The sequence below is a fragment of the Rhincodon typus genome, chromosome 6, assembly GCF_021869965.1.
Source record: "Rhincodon typus isolate 14 chromosome 6, sRhiTyp1.1, whole genome shotgun sequence".
Classification (NCBI taxonomy): domain Eukaryota; kingdom Metazoa; phylum Chordata; class Chondrichthyes; order Orectolobiformes; family Rhincodontidae; genus Rhincodon; species Rhincodon typus.
Window position 1 is genome coordinate 11,194,595 of NC_063337.1, and position 23,647 is coordinate 11,218,241.

Genomic DNA, 23,647 nt, shown 5'->3' on the forward strand with positions numbered 1-23,647 from the left:
TGATTTCTCTCCAGAGATGCTGCCAGACCTGCTGAGCTTTTCCAGCATTTTTCTTTTGGTTCCTTGTATAATGAGTGCCTGGTCAAGGTGACCACTAGCAGGTCAGGCCAACATGTGTTTGAGGAGTTGATTCAGCTCCTGCCCCTGTGGCTATATCTGTACCTGGGTAGCTTTAGAGAGAGAGAAGAAGCATGCAGTGTCTGTCAGTGCACCTGAGGATTCCTGCGAGCTGGACACTACAAGAGTTAGAGACACCCTGCACCCCAAGGCCTGAAAATGGAATTTATTTTAAATTTAAGTTTCCTTCTGTTTTGGTCTTTGTCAGATAGGCCCTTTAAAGGGGGCTGTCCATCAGTTGTTTTGTTTAATTAAAAATAAACTGCTGCAGAATCTCAGCAGATCTGTGGACAGAGAAACAGAGTTACTGTTTTGAGCCTGATATGACCTATTTTTGGTCAATTGGTTTATTTGTTTGGTTGATTTTAATCAAATGTGTATTGAAGAGAATCCTGCCGCTCAATGCATTTTTCACTCGGATAGAAACAAAGTACTGCAGATGCTAGAAATCTGAAATGGAAACAGAGAATGCTGGAGAAACTCAGCAGGTTTGGCAGCATCTGTGGGGAGAGAAATAAAGTTTTGAGTCCGGTATGATGATTCTTCTTTGGAACTCTCAGTGCTTTAAAATACCATAAATTTTGCCTTTGTTGGTCAAATTGTACTGCAAGCATTATCTCTGTATAAAATGAAAACATTTTGTCAGCTGGTTGGGAAGTTAATATTTGGAAAATCCAGTGCTGAGGGGACTATTGGAGCTGAAGTCGGCCATTCGGCCCATTGAGCCTGCTGTGTCATTCATTCAGAACATGGCCTGATCTGATAGTCCCCAACTCCACTTTTCTACCTTTTTCCCATGACCCTTGATTCCCTTAGTGAATAAAAATCTGTTAATCTCAGCCTTCAATATACTTAGTAGTGCAGTCCCTGCAGCCCTGTGCAGGAAAGAATTCCACAGATTCAATATCCTGTGAGAGAAGCAATTCCTCCTCATCTCGGTCTTAAATGTGTGAAGTATTTTCCCTGAGATCATGCCCTCTAGTCCTAGACTCTCCCAGAAGGGGAAACAACCTCTCAGGATCTGCCCTGTCAAGTCCCTTAAGAATCTTGTCTGTTTTAGTAAGGTCCCCTTTCACTGGTTAACTGGGATGGCTAATGTGCATTGCAGGGTAATGCCACCTTCACAGGTTTGACTCAGATTTTAGGCGTGGCAGAATTGGGATTGGCACCTTGCCCTGCTACTCAGAGGGCAAGGCAATGGCGAACTGCTATTGATGGGGAAGAAAAACAGACAAGGGTAAAGCTCAAGATGAAGCGTCAACTGACAATGAGCAAAGGGTCTGCGTGGGTTTGCTCTGGTTTCCTCCCACAGTCCGAAGATGTGCAGGCTAGGTGGATTGGCCAGCTAAATTGCCCGTAGTGTTCAGGGATGTGTAGATTAGGTGGGTTATAGGGGGATGGGTCTGGGTGGGATGCTCTGAGGGTCGGTGTGGACTTGTTGGGCCGAAGGGCCTGTTTCCACACTGTAGGGATTCTATGATCTGTGACCTGACTTTGGAAAGACGCATTTGAATGAATGAAGCTAGTGCTGATGGTTGCAAACTCACTCAAAATTCAGAGGCTGATAGTTTCTTTTCTGAGATCACTTCCTACATGCTGTATCACACCAGTGCAATTTACAAATTCATAGTGTTATAATTCCATCTGATATTAATACTGGACAAGGCAGATTCCAGACTGAAACCTGGCTTGATAGCTCATATCTTGTTCAGAACAATGTGGCCTCTTGCTGAAACGTATGCACACTATGTTGACGGTTATGTTTTAACAATAAAACAGAATTGAATTAATCGATTGAAATGAAGAGAAAATGTAATGAAACAAGCTATTACTTATTACACAAATTCAAAGATTTTTCAACCCCCAGCAAAATTATAATCCCACTAATCCCAAAGCACTCCTTTTACAAGTTCCAAAAAGAATTCCTTTGTCCAGTACTCAAAAGTATTCCAAAGATGAGATAACAAGGTGTACAGCTGGATGAACACAGCAGGCCAAGCAGCATCCAGAGGAACAGGAGCTTCTGCCTTCCTGCTCCTCTGATGCTGCTTGGCCTGCTGTGTTGATCCAGCTCTACACCTTGCTGGAGAATCTGAGATAACATCTGCAGTTCCTACTATTCCAAAGATGTGCAGGTTAGGTGGATTGGCCATGCTAAATTGCCTGCAGTGTCAAGGGGTGTGTAAATTAGGTGGATTAGCCATGGGAAATGCAGGGTTACAGGGAAAGGGTAGGGGGATGGGTCTGGGTGGAATGCTTTTCGGAGGGTTGGTGTGGACTTGTTGGGCCGAATAGCCTGTTTCCACGCTGTACGGATTCTATGATTCCGTGATGATATTCCTTTTACAGTACTCACACCCGAGATATTATTTTCCCCAACACCTCGATATTTTAACTGCTAGATTGGAAGCACTTATTGCTTCTCCCTGGAGCTAACGTACAGCTGAGTTTAAATGTACTTGCATTTAAGGGTATTATTCCAACACGTCTGGTTTGGGACTATCACTAACTCTTTACTCAAAGGTAATTTATTTTTACTATATTTTCCTGAGGAGCACAGCTCTGTACAACCATCTCCAACCAAGGATTTCACAGAATTGCTGAACAAAGTAAAACTCAAAAACAGATCTCTCTCTTTGAGCAATGGATGTTTTCCCCAAGTTTAGGTATTTCTAACAGACCTTAAAGACTTTGCAAAATTGTAAAGCATCCTAAGGTAAATAAAAATCCATTAAGGTTACCAAAGTAGCTCTCTTAAACTCTTTTAAAGGAAGTCACAATGGCTACAGAAATATTTACAAGCTAATAATTAACTTCAGATGCACAAAAGCCATACCTAAATTGTATGAAAAAATAACATTTGGGTCTGGGTGGGATGCTGTACAGTGGTCAGTGTGGACTTGATGGGCTGAGTGGCCTGCTTTCACACTGTAGAGATTCCATGATTCTATTTTATGAAGGTTCATACCAGACTCAACATTAACTCTCTTCCTCTCTCCACAAATGCTGCCAGACCTGATGAATTTCACCAGCATTTTCCATCCTGATTTCAGCTGCCCCTAGTAGTTGTTTTTACTTCATTGAAGCAAGTAAAGAATTGCTACTTTGTTTGTACACCTACGTATTGCAAACTGGCTAAAGTCAACAGTGGGATTTCAATATGATTTTGACTAGGTTGAGGCCTATGGTGTACAACCACTGGCAATGATGAGCTTATTAGTAAGTTTGGGTGTGGGCCATTTTATGGCTTGTGGCACAGGCTCCCTGATGAGTCAGGTGCTATGCATGTCTTGTATTTCTGAGCATGCACGTCTATCTATCTGCTCACAAATATGATAACAAGCTGCGGAGCTGGATGAACACAGCAGCCCAGGCAGCATCAGAGGAGCAGGAAACTTGCCCCTTGAGTGGGTGTTAAGTGCCTTTTCTTCTGCCTGACCTGCCTATTAAGTCCCACCCTCCTAAAAATTCTTTGTGATCAGATTCCCAAGGGGCAAAAAATTGTGGCATTGTCCTAACTAATGGGTGTTTGAGGAGTTGAGAAGGAAATAATTGTACAGCAATGGGCATAAAAATTCATAATGACAGCAGTAAAGTACTAATTAATAAAGTGTTGAAAATTTTACAAAGAAGCATCTTACAGGCCTCCAGATAAATTTCATGGAATCTCAGCATCATTGGAAAACAATTTTAGCTGGTTTGGTAGGTGAATCAATTTATAAAAAATAACCCACCTATCTCATCTGTTTAAGGTTTTATTAAATTGACATCTTGCAGCCATGGACTTTTCAAATTCCTGTATTGAATGTGGGTTCATAGAATAGTGTAGGCAGGTTGGCGTTGAATAATAGAATTCCTACAGTATGGAAGTAGGCCATTCTGCCCATCAAGCCCACATGGCCGTTCCAAAGAGGGTCCCACCCAGACCCACTCCCCTACCCTAACTCTGTAACCTTGCATTTCCCGTGGCTACTCCCCCTAGCCTGCACACCCCACGCCAGACACTATGGGACAATTTAGCGTGGCCAATCCACCTAGCCTGCACATCTTTGGACTGTGGGAGGAAACAGGAGCACCCAGAGGAAACCCACGCAAACACAGGGAGAATGTGCATACTCCACACAGACAGTCACCCGAGGGTGGAATCAAACGCGAGTCCCTGGCGCTGTGAGATAGCAGTGCTAACCACTCAATGGGCTGAAGGGTTTCTTCCGTGCTGTATGACACTATAACTCTGGCTTAAGGTGGCAACTTGCTGACTAGCTTATTGTTTGACCATCAGCTTTTATTTAGACGAATATCTGAAATTGAATATGAGCCTGTCTCAGATGTTAAGTTATATCTTAAACTGCTGCTGAACTGCTGTTTCTAACTGACAGTTTAAGTCAGTAAGTTGAAATAACTGTATCTGTTTATTTTCCAGATTACAGTGATGGTTTTGATCTTAACGATGCTCTCAAAGATGATCCCACTAAACCCCCAAGTATGTATTGATGAGGAGTGTGTTTACACAAAGATTCAGTTGTAAATAAGTCATTACTAACACTAATGTTTTTGATTGGCATGATAGTTTGATATATAGTTTTTTAAAAATTCATTCATGGGATGTGGGTGCCTCTGGCTGGGTCCGCATTTATTGCCCTTCCCTTATTTGTCTTGAGCCATTTTAAAGCCAGCCACATCGCTGTGGGCCTGGAGTCACGTGTGGGCCAGACCAGGTAAGAATGGCAGATGTCCCTAGAGGACATTATGAGTATTGACAATAATTAACATGTCATATGGACATTCAGCATGGCAGTTCTGAAGAAGGGTCACTGGACTCAACGTGAACTCTGATTTCTTTCCACAGATGCCGCCAGACCTGCTGAGATTTTACGGCAATTTCTATTTTTTTTTTGTCCCCGGAATATTAGTCTGGGCGCTGGTTACCAGTCTAGTGGCATTACCCACAGCCTCTCCTTAATTACTGTGATCTGTACAGAAAATATAGTTTCCTGGGATGTTGCCTGGTTTGGAGGGTATTAGCTATGAGGAGAGATTGGACAAACTTGGTTTCTTTTCACTTGAATTTCAAAGGATGAGGGGATGACCTGATAGAAGTTTACAAAATTATGAGAGACGTGGATAGAATGGATAGTCAGACTGTGTTGTTTCCCCAGGGTAGAAACGTCAATGGGCGTCATAGGTGTAAGTAAAAGGGGTAAGTTTAAAGGAGATATGAGAGGCAACTTTTTACACAGAGTGGTAAGTGCCTGGAATGTGCTGCCAGAGGAGTTGGTGGAGGCAGAAACAATAGTAACACTTAAGAGGTGTTTTGTCAAATACGGGAATAGTCAAGGAATAAAGGGATATGGACCCTATAGAGGTAGAAGGATTTAGTTTAGAAAGGCACCATGTGTTGGCGCAGTCTTGGTGGGCCGGAGGGCTTGTTCCTATGCTATATCGTTCTTTGTTTTTTGTTCTTCTTCTCCTTTTTAAATTGTTGAGAAGGTGACTTAACTGCTTGGAGGTTTTACTCAGAGCGTGATATGCTTGCTGCTCCTGTTGTTGCCATCTTAATTGAGATTGAGGAGAGAAGTTCTTTGAGGCTAGAACTCACTAATAGATGTTTCAGTCAGGGAAAGTATCCAGGTGAGGAAAAAAAAACAGTAAAATACTCCATACACCTCGATTCCAGAACAATTTAATAACCTCACCATGTCAGACAACATGAAGCAACCAGCTGCCCTGCTGTGATTTATCTGCACTAACCATTTTGTCTGAGAAGATAACCTTGAGTCAAGCTGTACATAAGGAGGTCATTCAGCTCTTTGTGCTTGAGCCAAGTCTTTGAAAGTATTGTCTAATTAGTCCATCTTCTTCCCTGTACGTTTGCAAATATTTTTTCTTTTTGTTGAGTTAGAATTAGCTTTATTGTCACATATGCTCATGCAAGTATAGTGAAGAGTCGCCGCTTACGCTGCCATCTTAGTTACAAAGTTACCTAGGTACAGATTCTTGATTACACATTCCTTAGGGGAAAAAAAAAGACAAAAAGTCTAGCATTACAGAAATTCGTAAGTGCAAATTAATAGTAATAAATTAGAAAAAATAAGAAATAAATTGTTCAGAATAACAGTGCTTCCATGATAACATAAGAAAGAAAGAAAGGTTAATGTCTAAATTTCCTTTGACCTCTCTGCTCATATCATAGAACCATAGAAATATCACGGCACAGAAAGAAGCCATTCAGCCCATTGTCTCTGCTGGCTGAGAAAGTTAAAAACTATTTAAAATCCCACTTTCCAGTACCTGATCTGTAAATGCAGGAAGGATGTTCCAGTTGCCCAGGGAGTTTGGAACCAGTGGATCAAAATCTAAGGATACAGGGATTGAGATGAGGAGAAATTTCTTTAACCAGAGCCCATAAAGCCAAAACATTGAACATTTTCAAGCGGGAGTTAGATATAATTCTTAGGGATAATGGGATCAAAGAATATGGAGAAAAGGATAATGAATGGGATGATCAGCTACAATATTGAATGACACAAGCAGGCTTAAAGGGCTGAATAGCCCATACTTCCTCCTCTTTTCTACATTTCTAAATCCAAGCTCTGCCTGTAAGAGAATTTGCGATTCAGAAGGGAATAGCCTGACCTGAGAAGTGATCCTGCAATAAGCAAGATGTTTAACCAGCGCTACTTAATTCTAGGCACCACATTTCAGAAAGGATGTTCAAGCATAGTGAGGTTACACAGGAGGCTTATAGGAATGGCACCCCATCATTAAATGGTGAGACCGAAGAACCTGGGTTGCTCTCCTTAGAGCAGAGAAGGTGAAAAGGCCACTTGATCGAGGTGTTCAAATGGTTTTCGCAGAAGTCAGTAACCGGAGGTCACAGAGACGAGGTGACATTTTTAAAATAAATGCAGCACGTGGTTATGATCTGGAATGTGCTGGCTGAAAGAAGAGTGGAAGTAGATTTGATAGTGATTTGCGAAAGCGAAATGGATAGGTACTGAAAGGAAAAACGTTTGTAAGGTTGTGGGATGGAACAAGGAGCAGGAATGATTAGGTAGCTCTTTTCAGGGAGCAGGAATGGGTACAAAGGGCTGAATGGCCTTCTTTGTTGCTACTCCCTCTCCGGCTCGCTTTACCACTGGCACAGTTACACCAAAGGTAATAACAACAGCTGAGGGCAAAGCTGGCTAGCTGAGCTCAAACTTGGGTTACTTCGGTCTCCCTGGCTCAGAAATTGCACCACATGGCAGCATCTTCAGACACAGATGAATAATCCAGAGATCTAAGTTCAAATCCTGCCATGGTAGCTGGGGAAACTTAAATGAACTGATAAATGTAGAATGAAATGCTCATGGAACTGTTGTGTTTCTTTTCTGAATTCATTTATGGGTATCACTGTCTGAGCCTTCTTGAACTACTGCAGTCCATTGCTATCAAAAATCTATTCAGAGATAGTAGGAACTGCTGATGCTGGAGAATCTGAGATAACAAGGCGTAGAGCTGGATGAACACAGCAGGCCAAGTAGCATCAGAGGAGCAGGAAAGACGTTCCAGACCCGAAACGTCAGCTTTCCTGCTCCTCTGATGCTGCCTGGCCTGCTGTGTTCATCCAGCCCTACACCTTGTTTTCTCTGGCTCACTCACTGTTGCCTTTCACGGGAGGAAATTTGCTGTCCTTGCTTAGTTTATCCAGCAGGTGGCTCCAGAACCACACCAAAGTGGTCGTCTAAAGCTGTCCTGTGATGTGCTCTAGCAAGGCGCTTCCTTATATCAAATCACTGCAGAAAGTTTGACCCTCCAACACCTGCATATCCCCCCCCGAAAAAAAAATTAGAAGTGACAATTCGTATCATTTTGATTAGATACTTTCAATCAAAGTCCCAATCATTTCTGAACTCTGATTCTGAGCTTGGATACCTTTATTGTGGCTGGCTGCACCCCAATTTAATTGAAATCCGAGAATAACAGCCCCCAAAAACTAATTGTTTTGATTTGATTTATTGTTGTCACATGTACCAAGATACAGTGAAAGGTGTTGTTTTGCATGCTATCCAGACAAATCATACCCTCTGAGGAAGGGTCACCGGACCCGAAACGTTAACTCTGTTTTCTCCTTCACAGATGCTGCCAGACCTGCTGAACTTTTCCAGCAACTTTGTTTTTGTTCCTGATTTACAGCATCCGCAGTTCTTTCCGTTTTTAAATCATACCTTACATAAGTACATCAGGGTAATAGAACAGAAGGCAAAATATAGTGTTACACCTACAGAATATGTAAGTAAGTGTCTGAGTACTTAGACAAGAATTTTGGAAATTAGAATAACTGTAATCACTTATTTTCCAGGTACTGATGATTTTGACCTGAGTGACGCTCTCAGTGGTGATCCCATTAAGCCAGCAGGTGTGTATTGCTGGGCTACCTTTCTCAAAGGATGTGCTGACATGAAAACAGAGCAGGTATCTTGCGCACAGCAAGACAAACTGAAAGAAGCTAAGTGTGAGATTACCAGGGGTTAGGTTTCTACCATCGTGGCAGAAAGCTCAAGTTGGGAAATCTCCACCCGTGAATAAGTCATACCCTCCATCTTGGTGAGCAGTTCCAAGGTGGGTGAAGGGCAGATCAGATGGGTTAGATGGCCCGTCTGAACTGTCTAAAACTTCAGCCCCATTGTACAAATGGTTGTTAAGCACTCTTCCCTTACTGCTCAACTCATTGGGTGGCACGCTGGCTTCGTGGTTAGTACTGCTACCTCACAGCGCCAGGATTCGGGTTGAATTCCACCCTCGGGCGACTGTCTGTGTGTGTGGAGTTTATACATTCTTCCCGTGTCTGCGTGAGTTTCCTCCGCGTGCTCTGGTTTCCTCCCATAGTCCAAATATGTGCATGCTAGGTAGATTGTCCATGGGAAATGCAGGGTTACAGGATACGGTTGGGGGCTGCGGGGAGGAGGGGTGGGGGTGGGGGTGCGGTGGGTGTGGGTAGGATCCTTTTTGGAGGGTTGGTGTGGACTTGATGGGCCGAATGACCTGCTTCCAAACTGCAGGCATTCTATGATCTATTCTATGATCTATGAACTGAAGCCCACATCCCCCACCTCTTGTTTCCTCATCTCCTTTGCCACCTCCATGCCCCCTCAATCCTACATGCCCTCACCATAGCCACTCACGAAGACACATCCCTGTTATGAACATCCTGGAGGTTAGCATTGACGAGAAACCAGAACTATATAAATACAGTGGCCAAGACATGTTTGGGAATGAAAGCCTGACATTTTACAGGTGTATTTAATCTGTTTTCTTTTAATATAACAGCCGGTAGCAGTTTTGATGATTCAGATCTTCAAGATGTTGTAAACAGTGATTATAAACCCGAGAAGACCAAATCTAAAGGTAACCCTTTCTTTCAGTCATATTTATGCGTTCACATGAAGATGTCAAACAGCATAGGTTACTGAAACAAATTATAGTGAGTAATGGCAGAAATTAAGCTGATTTAAGTGATATCCTTAATGAGCTACAACAATGTCACAGACTCATACCCAGGCTTGGTAGTTCATTATGAACTTACTCTTCCTTGATTCATTTGGTCTGTTTTCTGAGTCATGTTGTCAATAAAGACCAACAGAATTATTGGCTACTGTTGCTGATCAATAAACCAAGGTGAAAGGTGAACCCAAAAGACTGATAATGGAAAATTTCTGAAATTTGAGAAGATAAAATGTCGCTGATACATGGCTCAGTAGTCAGCACTGCTGCCTCACAGCGCCAGGGACTTGGGTTCGATTCCACCCTCGGGCGACTGTCTGTGTGGAGTTTGCACATTCTCCCCAGTGTCTGCGTGGGTTTCCTCCGGGTGCTCCGGTTTCCTCCCACAGTCCAAGGATGTGCAGGTTAGGTGCATTGGTCGTGCTAAATTGTCCTGTAGTGTGCAGGCTAGGTGGGTTAGAGTTACAGGTCTTTGGAGGGTTGGTGTGGACTTGTTGGGCTGAATGGCCTGCTTCCATGCTATATTCTATAAACATGGTCGATATATCAGCGATTGTGGCAGACTGAACTCACCAAGGCTAGATAAGCAGCATCATCCAAATCCAAGGCCTCTACCGTTTTGAATATCAAGAATACCACCAGCAAGTTCCCCTCAAAGCCGCTCATTATCCTTGTCTTGGAAATATATCACCGTTCCTTCAATGTCGCTGGGTCAAAATCCTAGAATTCCTTCCCTTCAGCACTGGACTTCAGTGGTTCAGGAAAACAGCTCACCACCTCCTTCTCAAGACAATAGGGGATGGGTAATAAATGCTGGCCTAGCCAGTGCTGCCCATATTGACTGAATAAACTATTTTTAAACAAGTACCTGAAGATAGAAAATGAATTAATGTTTGGTTCACTGCCATTCACTTTGAGAAGGCTAATCTGGAAGAAACATTTGCTTTCATTTGCTTCCTGAATCATCTTAACTATCACTAATCCCCTTTTGCCCGATGTTCGTAACTCCCTGCCTATCTGAACTGTGTCAACCATAGCTTCGCTGGTAGAAATTTTATCACTGAGTCAAAAGGTTCTGAGTTCAAACCAGAGGAGCCCTTGTTTGAATGAAACATTGAACTAAGGCCCTGACTGCTGTCTCTGGTTATAAAGATCCCATGCTTTATCAAAGAAGAGCTGGGGAGTTGGTCAAAGTAAACCTCCCTCTCTCTGTCGCGCGCGCGTGTCTGTGTCTGTGTCTGTGTCTGTGTGTGTGTGTCTGTGTCTGTGTGTGTGTGTGTGTGTGTGTGCGTGCGCGCGCGCATATGTCTTGCAGAATATGGACTTATTTTTACATTATTAATACCTTTTACCTGGGTGGGTTTTAGTGCAATAAAACTAACCTTTTGCTTACAGTACTTAACTCGAGGAACTCTGTCTGGCTAAGTGTTTATTGTCCACATGCGGTCTAATAAGTACATACTGAATCAATGAATACTCAACCTTTATAACAAACAAAAAAAAGAAGTGAGGAAAGTGGGGAAACCATTGAATTTGTCCTCAAATGGTTGTAAAGGACTTCCAAAGTCTTTCATTGGCTATAAAGCAGTTTGAATGATCGTGTGGTCATAAGAGGTGCTGTAAGAACTCGAGTCTTTATCATTCCCCAATACAATATCTGCTTCTTTATCACAGTAGTTGGTTTCTGAAGCCTTTTGGCTATTTGTCCTTTCCCTCTTCTCCTCATTTTCCAATCCGTTAAAGTAGCTTCCCCATTCCCCCACTTCAATTTCGGATTAAGACATGATCTCCAAAATATTCATCTAAATTTTCTCTCTTCAGATGCTAATAGACCTGTGAGAATTTTGCAATGTTTTATTTCCTTGGGTTTTGATGCTTGGGGCTGATGACATTGCAGTATTTGCAATGATAATGGGTTTTAATAGTGGGTGATACAGGGAGATGAATTTCTCTGGTGAGTTCGTCCACTTGGAGTGAAAACAGGGAAACCTTTCTAGACAGGTGTTAGAGGAAATGTAGATCAACCCGTTACCCCAAGGCTGAGACGGACACTGAAACCAAGTCTTTCCAGGTGAAGTAGCATTTCACCTGTACCTCCTCCAATCTTGTGTACTGTATTCGCTGCACCCAATGTGGCCTACTCTACATTGGAGAAACCAAACACAGACTGGGTGACCGCTTTGCGGAAACCTCTGGTCCGTGTGCAGGCAGGACCACGACCTTCCCATAGCTGGTCATTTTAACACAGAGTCCTGCTCATGTGCCCACTTGTCTGTCCTCGGCATGTTGCAATGCTCCAGCGAATCACAGTGCAAACTGAAGGAAGAACGTCTCATCTTCAGTCAAGGCGCTATACAACCTTCTGGACTTAATATTGAGTTCAACACCTCCAAATTGTGAACCCACTCCCATTCCTTCCCTTACTTTTAGCTTTACTTGTTACATTCTCTGTCACCATGTCCTCTACTCCCCTCCCCCCAATGGGATTGTCTGTTGTTTCCTGTCTGGCAGTTAAACACACCATTGTTCTGCCATTCTCACATTTCGATCACTTAACCTGCAGTATCAACACCCTTTCTCCCCCAGCACTGCACCCCGCCCCCATTGCATAAATGCTGCCCCCTCCACACTTCATGTCAGCTCTGATGAAGAGTCATCTAGACTCGAAGCGTTGGCTTGCGCTCTCTCCATGGATGCTGCATGACCCGCTGTGATCTCCAGCATTTTTTTGTTTTCAGTACAGACTCCAGCATCTGCAGTGATTTGCTCCTACTCTGAGATGGATATATGCTTGCTAGGCAAGAATATGGAGCAAAGGCTCATTCGTTGGATTGAAATGCATGTCAGCCATGGTGTGATTCGATGGCAAAACAGAACCGATGGGCTGAATGGCCTATGCCTATGCTACCATACCTGAATACTTCTGGATTTTTTTGTACAGCAACCTGCTATCACTGCATTCATTGATGTCAATGTGAATTGAATTGTATTGTGTTCTGACTTGTATGCAACATAGTGAACGTTGTCGTAGTGTAAATATGTAGCTTTATAAACAGCATGCTATCAATTGGCTTCTCTTTTTTAAAATCTCTTCAGCTCAGGACCCTCCAACAGTGATTGACATCATCATTGACCTTGTGATGGCTTTAATAGGTGGAACATCTGAACAAGTGAAGAAGTTGTGTTTCAGTTTGCTAGGTAAGAATACTATATGCCTCTCTGTATGGTACATGCAGACATCTGGACTAGGAGCAGAAGTAGTCCTCTTGGGCCTTCTGCACCATTCTGCATGATCGTGGCTAATCTGATCACACCACGCTCACACCTACCCTGATTAACCTTTGGGTCTCTCGTTCGTAGAGATGCCGTCTACTGCTGCCTTAAAATTTTCAATGGCCCCACTTCTGCTGCTGTCTAGGAGAGAGCATTCCAAAGACCCATGACCCTCTGAGAGAAAATCTTTCTGCATATCAGTCTGAGATGGAAGAACCCTATTTTCAAACTGTGGTCCCTATTTCTACTCCCTCCACAAGATGAGACAGCCTTTCGGTGTCCACCCTGTCAAGTCCTCTCAGGATCTCTCCTTATTGAAACCCATCTTGTTCTTCCAACCTATAATGGAAACAAACCAAGCCTGTCACCTTTCTTCAGTCAGTCCAGATATCAGTCACGTGAACCTTCTTTGAATTATTTCTAAAGCGTTTTATATCCTTTCTTAAATAACGAGGCCAAAACTATGAAGAACTGTCCTTCTCAACCTCTCCCCTGACCTGAGGAATGTTGGTTCAAGATGGTGTCAACACAGGGTGACTCTTTGCGAGCTGTCTACAGCTGATCTTGTTCCCACATTTCTGACAATCGTTCTGCACTTTAAAACTTCAATTCTAAGTCTGTAAAAATTACTGTGCACCTCCTTTGCAGCTGTAATCTTGTTTGCTTCTCTCTATCTAAACACCGTCTGATCTGCATGTCCTTGTACCTTATGATCTGCCCGTACTGCTTACACAACACAACTGTTCACTGTACTTTGATACATATGACAACAATAAATAAAATGAAATCAAATATACATACTACATCATGAAGCAGGACCGCTACTAGTTATTTCATAGAATCCCTACAGGGTGGAAACAGGCCCTTTGGCCCAACAAGTCCACACCGATCCTCATAGCATCCCACCCAGACCCATTCCCCTGTAACCCACCTAATCTATACATCCCTGGACACTATAGGCAATTTAGCGTGGCCAATCCACCTAACCTGCACATCTTTGGACTGTGAGAGGAAACCCGAGCACCCGGAGGAAACCCATACAGACACGGGGAGAATGTGCAAACTCCTGAGGGTGGAATCGAGCCCAGGACCCTGGTGCTGTGAGGCAGCAGTGCTAACCACTGAGCCACTATGCTTACATAGTGCCTTTGTAACAGTAGTCTTCAATGTATCGAAATGTTCCTTGACACTACACAAGTGAAAAGGGAAGAAGTTTTTCGTGTAAATTCCTATCTCTTGGGAATTGTTTTTGTGTCTGAACAGTGAAAAGCTTCAACAAAATGTCTCTTTGCTTCAGCGATACTCTAGTTCTTTCAAATGTAGGCCCATTCTACTTGTTTTTTGTACATCTTGTCATCAGAGGAATCCATGTAGCAATTCTACATTTGGGAATAAAGCGTCAGTTCTTTGAAAGAGATGCCATCAGAAGATTGGCTCCTTTCTGTGCTGATTCTTTAAGGGCACAGTGTTAGATTAGCATATTTTTGGTGATAAAAGTCATAGGATCATAAATATTGTTTGCAAATAAGGAGTTTTTATCACTGATGTCATTCAAATTTCTGACGGTGAAGCAATTAATAATTTTATTAAGAAACAAGAAGTATGGTAAAGGTTGAATGTCAACAACATGCTATAAAATAAATGCAAACTCACTGTAGTCCCACAGGACCACTCTCATATTAGAGAGAGAAAGAATTAACGACAAGTAGTGGTGTTTTAACCTGAAGGTCACCATTCGTCAGGTGAGGGGAGAGGTTGAGAAGGTGCGTCCTTACATAAGAGCATAAGAAACAGGAGTAGGCCATGTGGCCCATCGAGCCCGTTCCGCCATCCAATAAGATCATGGCTGATCCTTTCATGGACTCAGCTCCACTTACTCGCCTGCTCACCATAATACTTAATTCCATTACTGTTCAAAAATCTATCTATCTTTGCTTTAAATACATTCACCAAGGTAGCCTTGGAGATAGTAAGAACTGCCAATGCTGGAGTCTGAGATAACGCAGTGTAGAGCTGGAGGAACACAGCAGGCCCCGACCCAAAACGTCAGCTTTCCTGCTCCTCTGCTTCCTGGCCTGCTGTGTCCCTCCAGCACCCCACTAAGGTAGCCTTAACTGCTTCACTGGGCACCTTTTAGGTGAAGAAGTTCCTCCTCAACTCAGTCCTAAATCTGCTCCCCCTTATTTTGAGGCTATGCCCCTTCGCCCTAGTTTGACCTGCCAGTGGAAACAACCTCCCTGCTTCTATCTTATCGAATCCCTTCAAAATGTTATATGTCTCTGCAAGATTCCCCCCTTGTTCTTCTAAATTCCAAAGAGTATAGTCCCAGTGTCCTCAAGCCAACCTTGTCAACTCCAGAATCAACTGAGTAAATCTCCTCTGCACCCCCTGCAGTGCCAGTACATCCTTTCTCAAGTAAGGAGACTAAAACTATACACAGTACTCTGGGTGTGTCCTTCATGGTAATCCCAGTTGGTGTGCGAATCGAACCTACACAGCTGGCATCATACTGCATCAGAGACCAGCCATCCAGCCAACTGTGCTAACCAGCTCCCTAAGGTACTGGGTGATATGATATTAGATGAACATTGCAGGGAGATGGTAACTGAGGAAAAAGTTACGAGAACGCAAAATCTATTTGGTTGAATGGCTTACAGAGGTGAGACAGGAAATGCGTTGCTTTTAGTCATTAATCGATTTTGTTTCCATTAACAGAAATGTTCACTGAACAGTACGTGAATGTGCAGGACCAGTGAAAGGATGCTCAATGGTATGTGTTCAAATGACAAACATATCTGCCAGAAACCTGTTCCGATTAAACACGTCATGACTAATTTTGATTTGCCCCCAATATCCTCTTTTGATGTGGAAACAGTGAATGCTGGAAACGCTCAGCAGGTCAGGCAGCATTTGTGGAGAGGGAAGCAAAGTTGCCATTTCAGGTTTGTGATCTTTCAATCAGAAATGGAAAACGTTAGGTTGAGTGGAGCAGCTTTTAAGGAAGTACAATAAAACAGCAGTAAAATAGAATCGTAGAATGGAGGGCAGGAGTGATAGAAGTTATTTTTCTCTGTCCCTCTCTCATGGGATGTACTGACCAAGGCCTGTGTTTTTTACCTGTCCCTAATTGCCCTAGAACTGAGGCTCATTATGCCATTCCAGAGGCATTTAAGCATCAAACACATTGATGTGGCTCAGGAGTTGTATGTAGACCAGATCAGGTAAGGATATTGAATTCCTTTCCCTAAAGAACATTAGCGACCCAGATGGATTTGCACGACCACCGATGATGGTCACCATCACTGAGATTAGCTTTTAATTTATTGATTTGAAGATAAATTTCACAACCTACCCTGGTGAGATTTGAACCTTTGTACCCAGAGGATGCACTCAGGCCTCCTGGACAATTAGTCCCGTGATAATACCACTGTCTCCCACATTGGTGCTGGTGTAAGGCAAAAGGGAGTCAAGAACGAAGCGGGTAAAGAAGCAGAAAGAGAGTCCGGGGTGATCTATTGGACACAGAGGGTGAGGCAAACGGAAAGATTTACAGCGAAGTCTTTGATCCAGGAATGTGGAACTTAATGACCAGAATAGAAAATTGGACAGAAAAATCTCATTGATATGAAAGGGAGGTTGCTTCTTTCTTCCTAGATGCTGAATGTTTCTGGTGTTTTTCACCTTGTATTCCAGCCAGGAAGTTGCTCACATAGCAACAGCACATCCTGGTGTCCGTGATCCCCTTCGCTGGGAGTCTACGTGACTGGATCTGCTGATCCCGGACTCTGAGCTGAAAAAGGTCCAGGACACCCAGCGATTGACAAACCGACAACCTCCAGCTACAGCGTCAACTCTTCAGGAGAGGCTGTGGCGTTCTCAACAAGGGCTCGATAACTACTTAATGTGCCACCCCTGCACTCCCCTTGCTAATACCATGTAGCTGGGCCCCTCCACCCACCGAAACAGGGTTGCCTCCTACTTTTGACACCCTAGGGCCCCTGTAAGACTCTGCCTGGGGTTTCAGTTGGTGATGGTTGCATTGAAAGAGTTCTGCCTGCCTTGCTGAGCATTTCCTGCTTTTAATTCCTAGATCCCACTCCTCCTGTTGAGATGTGTGTTGGTGCTTGGCTGCTCCTGCTGTTCTTTAGGATGTGTGTGTAAAAGTTGGCCTTCTGTGAAGGGATTAGGGGTGGGGAGGTGCATGTCGTTCTTGACTGTGGTGCCAAAATCTTGCAGAAATTCACAACCTTAAATGGCAATAATTTTACCAGTCCCTTACCTGCCTTCCACCAGTCCTTTTTTTTTACCCAATTCTGAAGATGTCTATGCATGCTGAGGCTCTCTTAGACCAGCAACATTCAGTTTGGTTATAGTCCTGGAAAATTTTATTTTCACTTTCAAGGGGAGACCCTTTAAGTAGCCTTGAGAGGTCATCATTAGCAAGGTGGGTGTGAACTTCCTTCAGGAATCACCGCAGTCCGTATGTGATAGGTAGACCCACAATAGGTTCTCCACGAAGAAAGCCATCAACAAACACATAGAGCTTGACTCCATATACACTCCACTGCGAAGAAAAACTGGAAGTGGGGTAATCCAGCTCAATGGACTCCAGAATTTAAATAACAGGTGGGAAGACACAACGGCGCTTCATCGGAGGCTGCACTGATGATGTGACCCAGCAGGGTAATGAAATGTCTGCGGAACAACAACGAACCAGCTCGGCGAGCCAACCAACCACAACACCCACAATGCTGTTAGGGAGGGCATTCCAGGATTTTGACCCAGCAAGGGATGACGATATGCTCCCAAATCGGGATATTGAGCGTGAACGTGCAGGAGTGGTGTGCCCACGCATCTTGTCCTTGTATATGGTAGTGCTCACAAGGTTTGAAAGCTAGTGTCAAAGGAGCCTCGGAGAGTTACTGCAATACTATTTGTAGATGGTACACGTGTCAGAGGGATGGCATTTTGAAGGTGATGGATGGGGTGCCAATCAAAGATGTTGTGTTTGCAGAGTGTTGCTGGAGCTGTACCCATCCAGACAAATGGAGATTTATTCCATCACACTCCTGACTTGTGCCTCATAGATGTGGGACAGGCTTGGGAGAGTCTGGTTGTGGATTACTCACTGATGGATTCCTCGCCTCTTGTCCTGCTCTTGTACCCAAGGTTGATATGACGGCTGATCCAGTTCAGTTTCTGTTGCTGTTGTGGGATTCGGCAATGATGGGAGACTGAGAAAGCAATGCTTCTTTTATGACCTGAGAGATGATGCTACAGCACTGAACTCCCTGTGCAGGGCAGTAGTTGCAGAATGTATTTAGGATGGAGCCTCAACATTGTAGACCTGACTTGGGGTAGAGACAATGCAGGATTGCGGATTCTGGCATTCCAATCACACTGAGGAAATAAATGAACCAATTAAATATCAAAAACCTTCCCTACTCAAGCTGAGGGTTTTGTTTTGGCAGTAGAAAGAAAAAGGCTGCATTAGAACCTCCCACGATCTTTGGAATATCTGCAGGCGTTTCATGGTCAGCATTAATGGAATGTTTGGAAAGATTGTATGTACAGTAAACATTACAAGCTGCTGGGAGAACTGTGCTAACCAGCACAGCTGCAGCAATGACATTTAAAAGAAATGTAACAATCCCTGGCTGCATATTGACATTAACAGACAACACTGTGCTTTGATGAGCAAATGAGCACGTAGCGAGACCTGGAGCAACCAGTGATAGGACTGAGACATGAAGTCCATAAAATCCATGCCTATTGTGAGAGGTCACCAGACAAGCACTCAACCCATCAGTTAGAGATAGCAAGAACTGCAGAGGCTGGAGTCAGAGTCAATGTCAATATGGTATGGAGCTGGAGGGACACGGCAGGCCAGGCAGAGGAGCAGGGGAGTTGACGTTTCAGGTCGGGACCCTTCATCAGGACTTTTTTGTCCCGACCTGATACGTCGAATCCCCCACTCCTCTGAGGCTGCCTGGCCTGCTGTGTCCCTCAGCCCATCTGTGGTCACAGCCAATCCTAAAAACAAGAAGATTGCAAGACTTGCGTTTATATAGCGCCTCTCACGGTGTGCCTGTAGAGCTGTACAGCCCACGAAGCACTATTGAGGTGTAATCACTGCTGCAGTGCAGAAAACAAGGCAGCCAATATCAGCACAGCAAGCTCCCACAACCAGCAAAGTGATCATGCCAAATTTATTAGGGTGGTTGTTTTGAGGGATGAATATTGGTGGAAAACTCACCCTGCTTTTTTCTGAAATATTGCAATGGATTTGCCCAGCTAATGGAGCTGATAGGATTTTTTTAACATTTGTTCTTGAAAGACAGGCACCTCTGGCAGTGCCGAACTCCCTCAGCATTTCAGTGTTGCCTCAGCTGCGATTTCTCTGCTTCAGCTCTGGAGTGGAACTCAAGTGTTCAGTGTTGTGACTCAGGGGGATGGGGGGTGGAGGGCAGGGGTGCGGTGCTGAGCATGCCTCTGACTGAGCCACAACCAATAGAAACTACAGCAAGTAACATCTGAGAAACCGAGCCTACCACCTAGTGGCAAAACCACTTCTTTTTTAAAAAAATGGCTTGAATTTTTTCTGATCATTCTTTTTAATGAGGGATGTGGGCATCACTGGAAGAGCCAGCATTTGTTGCCTAACCCTCTGTCCTTGTAATAAAGTGGCTTGCTAGGCCATTTCAGAGGGTGACAAAGAGGCAGTCACCTTGCTGTGAGTCTGGAGTCACACGTACGCCAGACCAGGTAGGAGCGGCAGATTTCCTCTTCTAAAAGGACATTAGGTGGGTTTTTGTAACAATTGATGAGAGTTTCATGCTCACCACTAAATTTATATCCCGGATATTATTTCAAAGAATTTAAATTCCTGTAGCGGGATTTGAACCTGTGACCCAAGAACATTAGACTGTCTGACCTTGCACATGTCCAAATGAACTTTTAGGTTGCTCAGAGGTGATGGTTTTCCCAGTAGTGAGAGACCTGTGTAGGTGCTGAACAGCCAGCTACTGCAGACACTCCTTATTGGTGAACTACTGTCCTAGGGAATAGCCTCGCAGAAGGCTCACACCAGACTCGAAACGTTAGCTCTGTTCCTGTCTCCACAGATGCTGCCAGAGCTGCTGAGTTTCTCCAGCAATTTCTGTTTTTATTTCACATTTCCTGGGCTGCACAGTGTTCTGCTTTTATTTCGGGAATTGTCATTATTGGAATGTAGGGCATTTAACAGCCAATTTCCACACAGCAAGCTCCCACAAACAATCCAGTTGAGAAACATATCAGCCATAATCGAGTAGCAGAGCAGAGTGGATGAGCCAAAAGGCTTAATTCTGTTTCTATATCGTTATGATCAAACTCTCTCAGTTGTTTTGATTAGGGGAACAATGTTAGCCAGAGTACCGGGGAAGTTCCTTTGTTTGACTTGTAAATGGGATCTTTCACATGAAAAGACAGCACTTCTAATAGTGAAGGAATGCTGCACTGACTCTGACAATAGCCAACCACATTAGGGAATGGGCAACAGGTATTGCATTTTCAGGAACAGCAGCAAATATTTACTGCGACTGTAAATACTGAGGGAACTATTATTGGTCCCAGCCTCCAGGACCTCTGAGGTTTTCATGTGATGACTCCCTGAGGCTAATGCACTGGAAATTGACCCCCACTATTGCCAGGGCTGTGATAGATTTTTAAATAAGCACATACAATTCCTCATATTAACTTAATTTTCAGATCAAGGTTGATTTTAAAAAGCATGGACCACTTTTCTGTGCTTCACAAGAATTATTATTTATTACAAGTAATTAGACTCTGGCTACAGGTAAACCGTTCTAAACCATTTACATATAACACTCCTCATTAAAACACAATTCCTTTAAAAACTCCCCCCTTACACATACAGATAAGAAAAACATTTGCTCCGAAGTTCTGCTGAGCCGGTTCTTACTAATCTGTAAGTTTCTTTCTGCCTTCGCTTTCCCAATTGCTTCTACTGTATTTGCAAAGGCACAGAGTGGCTGGTTCACTTGTGAAGTATCACTGACATACCCATTAAAAGTTAGAGCTTACACCTACTGCTGAAGTGAAGATGAACTGTTCGCTTCTAGTTAAAAGTGAGTTTCGACTGCGGTGAACAGGGAGACCACTCCTAAGCTGGTTAAGATCAAATTCCTTCTCTGTTTTTTGTTCCCATTCCCAAACTGCTACCTGAGAACAAATTACATGGCTGATGGTAAGCAAAAAGTCCTTGTTTTCAGTAACTGGTCACCAGTCCTTAAACCTATTCCCTCTTGTTGTCAACCAGAAATTCTTAGAGAGTCATAGGGTCATACAACACAGAAACAGACCCCTTAGTCCAACTCATCCATGCTGACCAGATATCCTAAATTAATCTAATCCCATTTGCCAGCATTTGGCCCATATCCCTCTAAACCCTTCCTATTCATATACCTATTCAGATACCTTTTTAAATGTTGTAATTGTATCAGCCTCCACCACTTCCTCTGGCAGCTTCATCCATACACACACCACCCTCTGCGTGAAAAAGCTACCCTTAGGTCCTTTATAAATATTTCCTTCTTACCTTTAAACCTATGCCCTGTAATTTTGGACTCCCCCCACCCCCCCAGCCCCCCTTCTGCCTCCCCAGGTAAAATACCTTGTCTATTTACCCTATCCAAGCCCCTCATGATTTTATAAACCTCTATAAGGTCACTCCTCAGCTTCTGACACTCCAGGGAAAAAAATCCCAGCCTATCCAGCCTCTCCCTACAACTCAAACCCTCCAGTCCCAGCAAAATCCTTGTAAATCTTTTTCTCACCCTTTCAAGTTAGCAACATTTTTCCCATAGAAGGGCAACCAGAATTGTATGCAGTACTGTAAAAGTGGCTCCACCAATGTCCTGTACAGCCTCAACATGACAACTCCTACACTCAATCTTCTGACCAATGAAAGCAAATGTGTCAAACACCTTCTTCACCACCCTGTCTACCTGCGACTTCACGTCCAAGGAGCAATGCATCCGCACCTCCAGGTCTCTTTGTTCAGGAACACTCCCCAAGGCCCTTAACGATTAACTTTGAAGATCCTGCCCTGATTTGCCTTACCAAAATGGCAACACCTTACATTTATCTAAGTTAAACTCCATCTACCAGTCCTCAGCCCATTAGCCCATCTGATCAAGGTCCCATTGTGCCTCTGAGTAAAGAACCCTTCAGCTCCAGTTCGTCTGCAAACTCTTCAGTTACTCTTGTTGAAACAACTATTTATGATTCTTAATAAAAACCGAAAGAACTGCGGATGCTGTAAGTTAGGAACAAAACCAGAGTTGCTGAAGAAGCTCAGCAGGTCTGGCAGCATCTGTGAAGGAAAAAACAGTTAATATTTCGGGTCCGGTGACCCTTCTTCACAACGGATTATTTGTGATTCTTGCCTTGTCAGGTTATTTGCTTTCCAAATTATGCAGCCATCCTTCCAAAACAGTCCTTTCTCATTTCAGTCTGCAACTTCTGTTAACAACACAAAATTAAAAGACGTGATCCTTATGGACGTGGCAAATTTTACATTTCCTTGGCCAGTCCTATTCGTTTATCCTTTGAAAACCCAATGACCTGGGCTGTTAAGGCAGGAAATGCAGTGGATTTTGTGTCCTCCTCAAGGCCAATCTTATACCGTTACTGCCAGCTCAGACGAGAAAATTCACTAGAGATCAGAGTTACAAATTCTGAGGATCGATACAGTTCGTGCATTTTGTTCCGCAATCTAACATTTTACCAACTGTTGCAGACAATGTGGGAATCAGTTGAATTTAAGTTCTGCTTGCTTTTCCCATTTTAAGCCTTAGACAGTGAGGTATTGTTTGATTCACTCTCCCTTTTTACTCCCATCCCTCACTGAGGTGAGCAGAAGAGTGTTCCCTAATCCTGATTTTTGGAATACAGTCTTTGAAATAATTCTTTAGGAGGAAATCAAAGATTGGAATTATTTATAAATATGAGGAAATTGCTTTGCTACTACATCTCCACACAGAAGCACTCAAGAAATTAAGTAAGTTAGGGCAAGAGATAGATTATAAATCCTAAATTTTGGGTAGATCAAGAGGTTTTAAAAATCATTTTACCTAATGTTCAATTTCCCAGCAGCCAGTGTTCAATAATAGTTTCAGCTATACTTTTCCATTTTTCAGGCAAAATATAGATTTCTTTACAGTCAGCAATTTGTAAACAAACTTGGAGTATGGAGTTGACAGCCTGTCAACTCAGCTTGATGCCCTTTTTTTTCAGGAGGTCAAACAGCAACTGACTGAGAATCTTAGAATTATATACTTGAATAATTCTACAGGCTCAAATTTAATTTGACACAGACAAGCATTTCAGAAGCTGAGGGCCCATCTCAGTGGGCTAATTGGAAAGTTGTTAAGTGAACAGTATATTTTCCTTTTCCCCCCGTCAGAATTTTTATTGTGAAGTGGTAACTGAAAATGTATTAGCGCCCATGTCGGCAGAACGAATCTTGATGGTTTATTTTGCTTCTTGCCAGCTCTGGACAGAAAAACTGCTTGTGTAATGCAAGGGGTTCAGAAGCATCTGAACATACGATCTTGTGGTCACTCGTCACTGAGTTCAGCAGAATTGTCCATTTACAAAAGAAATAGATGTTAAAAAACAGAATTATAAAAGAGAATGCAGGGTTTTTTTTCTATTTGAGATTTTTCATGTCTTCTGGCTATGGTGCAAGAAATATTGGCTTTTTCTT

General features: G+C 43.3%; 1 protein-coding gene across 1 annotated transcript in view; it reads left to right on the forward strand.

The window, feature by feature from the left end:
* LOC109921676 (CD99 antigen-like protein 2) overlaps positions 1-23,647 on the forward strand; it is a 48,712-nt gene that overhangs the window by 22,503 nt on the left and 2,562 nt on the right. Inside the window, exons 2-6 of the mRNA XM_048597878.1 lie at positions 4,541-4,600; positions 8,462-8,518; positions 9,430-9,507; positions 12,700-12,801; positions 15,592-15,646. Coding sequence (XP_048453835.1) covers positions 4,541-4,600; positions 8,462-8,518; positions 9,430-9,507; positions 12,700-12,801; positions 15,592-15,632 — 338 coding nt within the window. The 3' untranslated portion in view covers positions 15,633-15,646. The remainder of the gene's footprint in view (positions 1-4,540; positions 4,601-8,461; positions 8,519-9,429; positions 9,508-12,699; positions 12,802-15,591; positions 15,647-23,647) is intronic.